Source organism: Leptidea sinapis, chromosome Z (genome assembly GCF_905404315.1).
Source record: "Leptidea sinapis chromosome Z, ilLepSina1.1, whole genome shotgun sequence".
NCBI lineage: Eukaryota > Metazoa > Arthropoda > Insecta > Lepidoptera > Pieridae > Leptidea > Leptidea sinapis.
In genome coordinates, this window is record NC_066312.1 from 20,014,911 (window position 1) to 20,027,178 (window position 12,268).

Sequence of the window (12,268 nt, forward strand, 5' to 3'; positions counted from 1 at the left end):
TGAAATAGGAATGATAGTTTAATATTAAATTAAATCAGCATGTGCTAATTGATCGACAATCTTCGATATTGTACCTGATACTTCTTGTAATAGATCCAGAATAATGAATACGTATAAACTCATTACTTGTAGTTGCTATGTGGAAATAAGATTGTTTTTCATTCACAAAAAATGTATCAGGAACCCAGATGTTCTTAATGAATTCGGAACCAACGGATAGTGTCTCTACTCCCGGCCTCTTTTTGTATGCTAGGCGCGGGTCAGTCCAGAACTGTCTGAAGTAGAAGTCCAACGTGAAGTCCTGAAAAAAATACAATAATGTAACGACCTCTGCAAACTTCTCTTATATGGTCAACGATTTTACAATTCGAAGATATGTATTTTCCAATAAAGTTGTATGGCATCTACATCGAGCTACTTTGCATGCTTCCGGTGTTTGGTAAAGCTGTTTCGTTTTTACATTGCTATGGTGAGAATAATGTTCTAAATATAAACAAGCTCTTTTACAATTACAACTACACCACGGTGTTTCGAACAAAAATTGTGTGCAGTCAAATGTAATAAGCGAGAATGTTTGAATGTCATGTGATAAAAGGAAACACAAATGATCTGTGTACAGTGGGGGGCTTTCATTTGTTGTTGATTGATAGGTAATGATGGGTCGATATTGGCGGAAGCTGGCACCCACGGCTCGATAAAACTTCTTTTAATAGAAGCTAGGAAGCCTATACGTACACAAATTGCAAAATAGTATTTAACGATAAAATCATTTTGTAAACATTCAAATCCGATCTAGTCACGTCTCAATGTGACCTTTGTTTGATTTGGTTTTCATTACAGTCATGTATTTATAAGGCATTCGTTTCCATAGAAATAAATATTAATTTTGTTCATATAAAATAAAATAGTATTTTACTAACGAAGCATTTGAAATAAAATCGAGCTTAAGACGAAAAATACCAGTTTTCCAATTTGGTGGAGAGCGTGAAAATTTACAATTACATTGGCAATATTCCAGGATAAACACAGATACATACACAACGAACTACAAACCGACGATAAACATTGGACAGTCATCGCAAATCCACAGGATACAAAATACGTGCCATTAAAATATCTTTAGTTTACTATTCAAAAATCTAATACACTTTGAGGTTACGACAATATTCCAAAATTGAGATTCATGCGATCAAGGTCTTCATATTAAATAATAAAATTTTATATTTAAGATTTTAATAAAATTGTTTCCAACTATGTGACGCGGGATCTAAATCTTGATCCCATGAAGTCAATATTTTTAACTTCATGCTGGATAAGCGTCATCTTTGGAATTACGAGTACTGCTAAACACATATTGTCGAGAAAAACGCATTGCTGTTCTTATTATGACGTCTTTTGTATCTATACAAATCTTGTTGTGCGAGAAGACGCGTAATAAGAAAGCAAACTGGCAGATCAGGGGACTTTCTGCTGGACAAAACGTAGACATGCTCGCAGCCTCGTGTCTAGGGCTGCTCGGTCGCGACGGCTCGCGGCCGCTGCGACCGAGACAAGCGTGAGCTGAGAGTGACGAGTACCATGAGCACTTCGGAGACGGAGCTGATAGAGAGCACATACATGGTGACGCCCACCTCCACTGGCGGACCTGCAATCAAGTCCAATTGTAAGTGACGCGCTCGCCTCGCGCCGTGAAAACCAAACCAAAAACTTTGACGAGTGACGTCAGAGGGGATGAGGTAGGCGCGAGGGGCACAAATGAATAGTTACAGGCACGATTACAACAAGCCAATGCAACCGCTAACTAGCAATTACATTAGGCCTTAACGCGATCGAACCGTGGACACGGGTGCTACAATGAACGGTAATGTTGGTGATAGACTAAAATGCGCAGTGTCATTAGTATTGTCTTGTAAACAAAATACCATTTTCACTTCAGAGAGAGAGCTGATGGAGAGCACGTACATGGTAACTCCCACTTCCACGGGTGGTCCTGAAAACGATAGATTTTCATAATGGTATTTTATGTAATCATTAAGCGTTAAGACCACATGCTTTACGATAAAAACTTGTTACTACAAGGTTTTTGATTTATTGTAACCACCTAGATGTTATAAAAATATCAAAGTTCAACATTTTATTATACATAATTAAGACGAGACAGATTTATTACTTCGTATATATATAGTATATCTTCTTGCAGTATAATATTATCATATTTTTTAGTATCCGTATTTTAATGACTTATTTATTGTTCAAAGACGATAGAGAATATTTCTGCGAAAACAAACAGTTATTAGTACTTATAATGTATTATTCTACAAACTTATCACTGATGTATGAGTAAAAAATATTAAAGATAATTTTGTATATAAAATAAACACACTACTTGCACGTACGAGTTAAAAAAAGGACTCCGTGTCACCGTACATAACAGTGTAGCACCAAAACAAGCCGGAAAACGTATAAATACATAGCCCCACGCTCACACTTACTCTAATACAAGCCGATCGGCCACCATTATGAGATTTGCCATCGTCTGAGACAGATCAGTATGCGTCGCAATAAAATATTTTAAAAATGCCGTCGTGCGTTGTGAAAAAGTGTAAAAACAATACTATAAAAGTATTTGTGGCCATATATGATTATTTATGGGAGAAAAAATGTGTAACTGGTATCCCCCGTAACCGCACACACAATCATAAAGGTGCTTCACTTGCTAATACTTGAAGTAATTTTAAAATATTTTATATTAAATCCTTCAGTTTAATCAGTATTTAATATGAAATCAATTATCTTTATCTGCTCCATTTTCGTTACTTCAACTCAAATTAACTCTTTTGTCAAAATGCCCTGCTATTTTCTAATTTTTAAATTAATTTGTCTCTGTAATAAAATCCGAAAAAAAAAGACTAAAAAACTTCAAAGTCAACAAACCCCGTTATGAGTATTCATGACAAATTATGTTTTTTTAGCCCAACATATAAACAAATACATATTTATTATAATGACATTTAATAAAACAAATTAAACTTAAATACATAAGAAAAAATTGGTAACTAACTATCTACCAAGGCAAAACAAAAGACAATGTGACCCTCATAAGATTTCACTATCCCAAAAATAAATCATTTACAACCAATAAATATTATTTTTATCACCTTTTATTTGTTATTTTTGTTTTATTTAGATTATATTATAACAATCAAAAAGTTTTAATACAAAACAAAGACCTATGTGGATCATCTATTTGCAACAAATTTTGCAATAACTATTATGATATTTATTAAATAGTATCGAACATAGGGCTACTCTATTAATGTGTATGAAAAAGGCTTAATACTCAACTGTAGACTTATAAAAGAGAAACAATCCACTAAACATTATTGAGATATAAATCTCAAATAAATAAGGGCAGCGATTTACTAGGTCCAAGTCAGCTCGATTTTTTCTGAGATCTTCCAGAATGTTAACATGTAGCCATTGATACCTATTCAAGACGATCCGGTATTCGCCTTAATTCGGGTGTAATCACTAATCAGCATGCGGTGCGAAAGCGGGGACAGAGCGATCGCGGAGCAGGCAGTCAGGGGAGAACTATCGAGCGAGGTGCTTGTGTCGCACGCGCATATAGGGAGCATCACGTTCTTATGACGTAATCGTAAATGCTATGTTAAGTAGCCCTACTTTTACGATTATAATGTTTGTTGATAATTATAATACTACTTGCTGTCGCGTACCATGTGACCGAGCTTGCCCCTTCATATATGAAAAAATTGTTCAAAATTAAGTAATTACCAAACTTTATTTATTAGAAAGAGAATCGAGTACTTAATACTTTCCTTAAATATCTTATATAACTCACCAGTCATGTTGTATAATCATCGAATTAGTTCACAGTAAATGTAAGGACCGTGAAGTGATAATTACTCATTATTATCTGCAAGCTTCAGTATGACCGATATGATTAAGGGATCTTCAAGCCAAGAGCATACTCTCACCTTAAAGGCCTGCAGTTAATATTTTGAACTCTGGTGTAGCGGATGTTCATGGGTGGTTTTCACTTTCTATTAGGTGAGCTACTAGCCTCCCCTGATATAATACGGTGTTTGCTTTCCTAAATCACATGAAAAAAATGAAAATTTCATCAAGCCAAGGCGAATAATATGTAATATACTCATTATTTTTCTTCTATATTCAAGAAGTATAAGCAATTAGCTATCACTACTCTTAAATCTTTAAAAATACGCAACGGATTTTGATTCGTTTTTTTTAAATATGTAAATATAGTGATTCAAGAGAAAGGTTTATGTACATGTATAATGATAATCTTAGAGGTTTCAAATGTGATATGCGATTCAAAATATATTCATTTTTTGCGCTTACATTGCAAACGCTGCAAACGCCAGCGCTCTGGCTGAACTCTACGAGATGGATGAAAATCATTTGCTACACTAGTATTGTACACAATCAAAACACCTTTTACTGCTATTTTAGTAAACTGTTAAATAAAATAGCTATTAAAAATCTCATGTCACAATACTAATTTCCATACTCTTTCAAAACGGCTTGATCAATTTTTATGAAATTTTATATCTATATTTGGTAGGTTGTCATATATACCCCAAAAAAAATATTGCAATTTTTTTATTAATTTATAAGGTGAAACAACCTTTTCAGGGTCTGCTATTATTCTAAAAAATGAGTGAATATAAATATTAAAATACTTGGTCCGCTGCCATCAGCTTGCACCCTATTTTTTTCGGAATCTTTTCTCAAGTACGTTTTATATTTTATTACCTCAATTAATGATACTATAATAATCTTGAATCTTACCACACGTTATATATATTATATATAGATATTTATGTCTAAAAGCTTTAAAAAGCACCAATTAAGAGCCTGGATTACTAAATCTTAAACAAACAATAACGTAACACGAAAAATTATATTAAAATAAATACCATGAATGTATAATTTCAAATGAAATGGTTGAACTACACGCCTTTGAATAATGAATTATACAAACATTTGGTTAAATTCAATAGGAAAGCGTGAATACAACGCTTAAGGGCTTAGTCATTTGACGCCCGCTTTTGATGCAGCATTTCTAACGTAAGCAATACTCTCTAAATAGCAAAATGTATCTGTATGGCGTTACTTATCGCAGTTGATGATAAACTAGAAATGCAATTTACAATTAAACAAACGGTTATTCTATGAAACTTTCGCTCACTTTGTTCTGTAAGTTTGCAATATTACATTTAGGTACATACATGGACATTGATCTTTACGTTTAGTCATTACGTCACAATAAACGCATTGTTTTAAATGGTCACAGATTGGTGTTATTAACTTGGTGGTGTACTAATTTCCGTTCGCCATCTAGAGAGTTACAACTACTCGGTTCATAACAATACTAATGGGGCATCAAGAAAATCTAGTAACTTTGATTGATATCATATTTAAAACGGTTCGCATACGATAACGACTTGCAATAAGGTTAGTTCCAAGCTTGGATAGAAGATTATTTTAAAAGATTTTTATTTCAATCCAGACGAGACTTTCAGGACGTTCAACTGATGGTAATTAATACGCCCTGCTCATTACAATGCAAAACCGCAAACATAGTTTAAAGGGATTCCAATGTAAGAGTAAGAATAATTTTATGATGCGAGGTTGTCTCATAGATATCTATCGAGACTCGAGGGTAGATAGATCACAAGGCGTGCATTAACAATCTTCTCATTGAATGTAATATATAGAATGATACTCATACCAGAAGAACAATTTCTAAAATCTAGTTTATGTGTCTATTTTTCAGACTAATACTTATTTGAAAAGTCGTGACGGTTTTAGACCGAGGTTTAGATGTTTTAGTTTTTCTTTTAACTAAAAGTATTTATATTTTAAGAAATAAATATGGTTTCTACGCAAATATTAAGCCGAGTCAATTTAAGGGCGGTCCTTATTGATAGGTTTTGCTGCGTTTTTCTGTGTCTCGGGGTTTAGCAAAATTGTGAGTTAACTGGAGAAGGGATGACAATACCCACGTGTTAAGCCATACTCCAGTGAAGTTGCACATTTGCCTTTAGGGAGAAATATATCATAAATATGTTACTAACCTCCATAATTTGGTCTTACTCTCTTATCGTAACTTATACTAAACGAATCTAGTATTGCAGATATATTCACATCGCCAAACATGCCACCACCGCCAGTGCCCCTGTAAAAAAACACTAACATTATTCATCTAATTTGTTTTAGTCATCAAATTCAAAACAGGAACCTTTACACTTCTTGATACAATGATAGATCACACTATAATTTAACTCTTTTTAAAGTAAGCATTCGGTAAAAGATAATATTTTATTGTCCAACAATTTTTTATCACATCTATTCGAAAAAAGCTAATCATATCATTGAAAACACTGATTTAGATAGCTCTTTAGATAGCGCTTAATACTTTTATTAAAAATTTAAACGTTTAAATTTTTTTTTATCACCAATGAGATCCATTACGACCATTGTTTTAACAATAACAATGAACCAAGCGTAAGCCAAATTAAAAAAAAAAAAACTTTGTGAATAAATAATATGAAGCGCGGAATGCATTCCACTGTCATTCTCAATTGTTTACTCAAATTCGGATTTCGCTTAGTTTTATAAGAAATGAGAGTGTTTTTCCTCAATAAGCAAAATTAGTGAATTATTTAAACTCCAGAGGACATTGTATCGGACGCTAAAATATTACCTGCAATAGATAATTTCATCCTAAGGAAAACGAGACATATTCAGAATTTTTTATCGCCGTGATAAGATAATGGAAATATAAAACCCTGATTCAATGTTTAGAACATAATATTATAATCTCGTTTTGAAAGAAAAAAAAATTGTGTAATATAATACAAAAACAATATATTTACGTGTTTCATTTAGTGCCTTAAATCATTTATTTCGGTCTGGACAATGGTTAGTGATACCTTTATTCATAACTCAATTTATCTTAGGTTGTTATTTATATAACTAATTTATATTTATAAGATTAAAAAATTCATTTCGATATTCATTGGTTTTATTCAGTTCTTAATTGATTACGTTGTTTGAAATATGAATCTGAATTAGGTGTTTCTTTGTGAAAGTTTAGTTACTTTTTTATTAATTTCATAGACTTATATACCTTACCCCAGCCACGTTTCACCGTGCCATTATATTGTTATCATAGATTTAACGTGATTGATATTATATTATATATTTATATTGGCACCTTACAAACTAATCTGTTTTGTCTCATATAGCCATTGTAATACCATATACTTACCCCCTTATTAATTTTTTTTTTATGGAATAGGAGGAATTTATTTATTTAATAGGACAAACGAGCGTACGGGTCACCTGTTGTTAAGTGATCACCGCCGCCCATACTCTCTTGCAACACCAGAGGAATCACAGGAGCGTTGCCGGCCTTTAAGGAAGGTGTACGCGCTTTTTTTGAAGGTACCCATGTCGTATCGTCCCGGAAACACCGCACAAGGAAGTTCATTCCACAGCTTCGTAGTACGTGGAAGAAAGCTCCTTGTAAACCGCACTGTGGAGGATCGCCACACATCCAGATGGTGAGGATGATATCCTAACTTGTGGCGTGTCGTACGAAGGTGGAATTCGGCGGCAGGAATTAGGTAAAACAGCTCTTCGGAACACTCCCCGTGATAAATTTGGTAGAAGACACACAATGAAGCGACGTCTCTACGCAACGCCAAGTGATCCAGCCGTTCACAGAGAACTGGGTCCCCGACAATTCGCGCTGCTTTGCGTTGCACGCGGTCAAATGGATCGAGCTGATACTGGGGTGCGCCAGACCAGAGATGACAGCAATACTCCATGTGTGGCCGGACCTGCGCTTTGTACAGCGCTAGAATGTGGGCCGGCTTGAAGTATTGCCGTGCTCTATTAATGACGCCCAGTTTCTTTGAAGCCAATTTGGTTTTGCCCTCCAGATGGCCACGGAATTGGCAATCGCTCGAGATTTCGAGACCCAGTATTCCAATACTAGGCGAGGCTTTTAGGGAAGTGTTGTCGAAGAGCGGTGATGCGACAAATGGGGTTTTTTTAGCGGTAAACGCGCAAACTTGAGTCTTCTGGGGGTTAAATTGGACAAGGTTCAATTTACCCCATTCCGCGACCTTCTCAAGAGAGGACTCGATAGAAGACACAAGTTTCTCCCGGCACTGGTCGACGATTTCCCGAGAGAGACGTGCATGGCCCGTGTATACGGCATCACCAGTGCTGTCATCTGCATAGCAATGAATGTTGGAGGTGTCCAACATATCATTGATATGCAGAAGAAACAGCGTAGGAGATAGCACACAGCCTTGGGGCACTCCAGCATTCACGGGCTTCGGGTTCGAGCAATGTCCGTCGACAACGACCTGTATGCTGCGCCCAGTGAGGAAGCTGGAGGTCCACTTGCACAAGCTCTCGAGGAGCCCAAATGATGGAAGTTTAGAGAGGAGTGCCTTATGCCATACACGATCAAAGGCCTTCGCTATATCCAGGCTAACTGCCAGGCCTTCCCCCTTGCTTTCAATAGCCGCAGCCCATCTATGTGTTAGGTATACCAGAAGATCACCTGCCGACCGACTATGGCGAAACCCGTATTGTCGGTCGTTGATCAACTGGTGACCCTCTAGGTATACCAAGAGCTGACGGCTAATTATGCTCTCCATGATTTTGGAGAGCAGGGAGGTAATAGCAATAGGCCTGTAGTTTGCCGGATCCGAACTGTCTCCTTTTTTTTGGATCGGATGGACAAGGGCTGACTTCCATGAGTCAGGGACTACGCCTTTGGAATAAGAGTGCCGGAATAAACGCGTTAGCACCGGCGTCAACTCAGGGGCACACGTTCTAAGCACGATTGGTGAAATGCCATCCGGCCCGCTCGACTTCCTGACGTCCAACGAAAACAGAGCTCGCCTAACAGTTTTCTGTCTGAACTGTACTTCAGGCATAGAGCTCTGACACCGCGGGATGGTCGGCGGTGTTTTTCCGTTGTCGTCAAGAGTCGAGTTGGAGGCGAAAAGAGCGAACAGGAGATCGGCTTTCTCTTTTGCCGTATGGGCCAGGGTGTCATTCCTCATGTGCAACGGCGGCATGGACGGCTGGCTGAAGTTACCAAGAGCTGCTTTCGATAACGACCAGAACTTGCGTGTTCCAGTCGGGTAACTAGAAAGCTGCTCGCCGATTTTGACGACGTGCTTTGACTTTGCACGGGCGATTTGCCGCTTAAAAAATCTGGAAGCACGGTTGTATTTCCTCTTTAGAACTATGCAGTTCGGATCCTTTGTGCCCAGCGCCGCAACCCAAGTTCGATACGCCTGTTTTTTGCATTCAGATGCTGCTTTAACTGACGCATCGAACCAGGGCTGTGATCTGCCACCGATCGGTACTACAGAGCTTCGTATAAAAATATCCATGCCCTGTAGTATCACATCGGCTACTGCAACGGCGCAGGCACTAGGATCATCCGAAGGGAAACAAACCCTGCTCCAAGGGTAGGATGCAAAAAAGGAACGCATCCTATCCCAATCTGCTGACTTGTAGTGCCAAACGCGGCGGGTCGCTGGTGGTCTGCGACGTGGGCGTCGTATAGGCACTACACTCCTGACCAGGCAATGGTCGGACGTTCCGAGAGGGGTGTCGACAATGACCTGGTAACCATCGGAATGTGCAGTCAGCAGAAGATCTAATAAGGACGGCATGTGGCTATCCACGTCCGGGAGCCGCGTTGGCGACTCAACCAATTGCGACAGACCATACGCCAATGCAAAATTATGCACAGATCGCCCTGCGTAGTCTGTGGTACGTGATCCAAGCCATTCAGCATTGTGCCCGTTGAAATCACCCAAGACTACGATTTCAGCGGAGGGGATCTGTGCAAGCACGTCGTCAATTGCCGCTTGAACGCAGCCCATGAGATGATGGGTTTCAGCGTTACCACTATGGGACCTGTAGACACACGCATAGATGCGGACGTGGTCCTCTAAATCTACGCGGAGCCAGAGAGTGGACAGGTCCCTACCCTCAAAATTGCCGAGACGGCGACAGCAGATATCCTCCCTAACGTACACACATACCCCGGCATGCGGCAAAAAATTGTGCTCAATTTTGTACCCGGGGTACGTTAAATATGACGTATCGCTAGGTCGAGATATCTGCGTCTCCGTAAGGAAACACAAGGCCGGCTTCGCCGTCTCAAGGTGGTGGTGGACGGCGTTTAAGTTGGAGTGAATTCCCCTGATATTGCAAAAGTCCACGTTGAGTGTGGAGCGGGGTGCCGTGGTGTTACTGCCTCGTTTGTCCTTGGTCATGCGCGGTACTGTGCCCTCCCCAGAATACGAAGGGCAGCCCGAGCTAGAGTGCTCGGGGAGGGATTCTCAGACTCTGGTAGAGCCGGTACCCTCCTGGGGTACTATCTCTTTAGGGACCGCTTTCATAATCTTTGTTGGGGATGGGGGGGGAATGGCCTCCGGCCTCGACACTAACCTATGCGAAACATAGCGGCACTAGGCCGCTACTTCACGCCGGTATTCTGTGCGAGTGTGGTAATTAACCCGGACGAGTCTGGCCCGATTGTGCTGACGTCAAAAGACGGCTGCGTGACTCTCCCACTTCTATTCATAATGGTCCGCTAACTTTAAACAGCCGCTTAGGAGTGTTTTTTCTCATTCTGAATTAGGTCAATAGAAGAAGACAGAGTGAGAATTAGCTTTAAGTTAGAAGACTATTATGAAGAAGGGGGTTAGTATACTAGCGTAATAGACGAACCCTGTGTAAGAATGAGATAACTAACCGTACACAAAAACCTAGGTGTGAGAAAGAGATGGACCGTGAAACCGTTTTGAAACAATTTAGTGTCCAATTATCTCCTCTCAAATTTGACCGCATATTAATTTAACAGTTTTGTGTTTAAACGGATATTAATAAAAAAAATAATGGTGTCGGGTTACGTGTTAGATTGTGTTGTTTTCTACAGCAACTATACAAATAAAGAAACATTTCACAGTTAAATACTGATTCTTCCATACTTACTGCTGTTGTGGTGCTTATTATCCTATATTATTATTAATAATAATAATAGTGAATAATTGCACATATTCACTTAAATATTTGGTATTACAATTTATATAAATTTAAGTAAGTAAGCATTAAGCACTCAATTTTGTAAAGATTAAAATATTAACAAAAAAATATATGTGTTAGAAAAAATTATATTGTATACGAGAATATGACGCCGTCTATCAATATTTGTCATATAGATTGACCAAAAGAAAAATACTACATACTTCACATGAACATTTTAGAGAACGGGACTTGTGGGCCTGATGTTAACATGTTGAAATATACGTTTAAAAAAGGGTATATTTTTCTGATGTGAGATAGAAAAAACTAGATCATTTTGCAATCTACAAATAGAAAAAATATTTAAATAAAGAAAATTTATTAAAATACAATCTAATGAATACTTAATCGATTAAAATAACATTTTAACATAAAATCCAGTTGTTTTATTTAAATAATATTAGTAAGGTGCAAAGTTTATATTCGAATGACAATGTTATGAATAAAATATATAATTATTTTATGAGAATACAGAACTGAACAATTATTTTATTTAATTAATAAATCGATTGACAAAAAGAATCGATACTAGTGAAATCCTTGTTCCTCAACGCTAACTACACTTTGACAACGACAGTCTGACAGATCATTTCATTTCTTCGGCATTGTCACTTCGTTTCTTGTTGTATTCGTTGAGTTACCGACTTGTTAACTACCTACCTAATTGAATTCCAAGGAAAGTTGTCTCTAGTATTCTGTTTTACAGTTCATGTATAAGCTAATGTTTATTTAATATTCTATCTCTTATATCTGAGCAAATAGAACGATCTTTTATTTTAGGTATAATATATTATATCTAACTACTAATTGTCTAATCCTATAATGCAAAAAAATGTGGTTACAGTAGTAGATAGGTAGACGTACATAGATAGTTTTTTTTTTTTAAAAACAAGTTTGGTACCTAGCTAATATAAGTATGTGATAAATTCTTAGCAGCTAGGCATACAATAATCCTACTATACATCAACTGTCAACTTATAGCTCCTAGATTGACAAATCTTGCAAAATTTTCAATCATGGGTTATTTAAATATGTATATAATTTAAAAGTGTTTAAATGGTGCTACTTTTATCTTGTATATCTCCTTTAGTCT

At 37.4% G+C, this 12,268-nt stretch overlaps 1 protein-coding gene across 2 annotated transcripts in view; it reads right to left on the minus strand.

Moving 5' to 3' along the window:
• Positions 1-12,268, minus strand: part of LOC126978690 (gamma-aminobutyric acid receptor subunit beta) — an 80,126-nt gene that overhangs the window by 5,770 nt on the left and 62,088 nt on the right. The window contains exons 2-4 of one of the 2 annotated variants that reach the window (XM_050827697.1): positions 6,123-6,223; positions 1,578-1,645; positions 75-301 (exon numbers count right to left, since the gene is read on the minus strand). In XM_050827697.1, coding sequence (XP_050683654.1) covers positions 75-301; positions 1,578-1,645; positions 6,123-6,223 — 396 coding nt within the window. Of the gene's footprint in view, positions 1-74; positions 302-1,577; positions 1,646-1,922; positions 1,991-6,122; positions 6,224-12,268 lie in introns of both variants that reach the window. The other variant, XM_050827696.1, reaches the window with a different exon arrangement.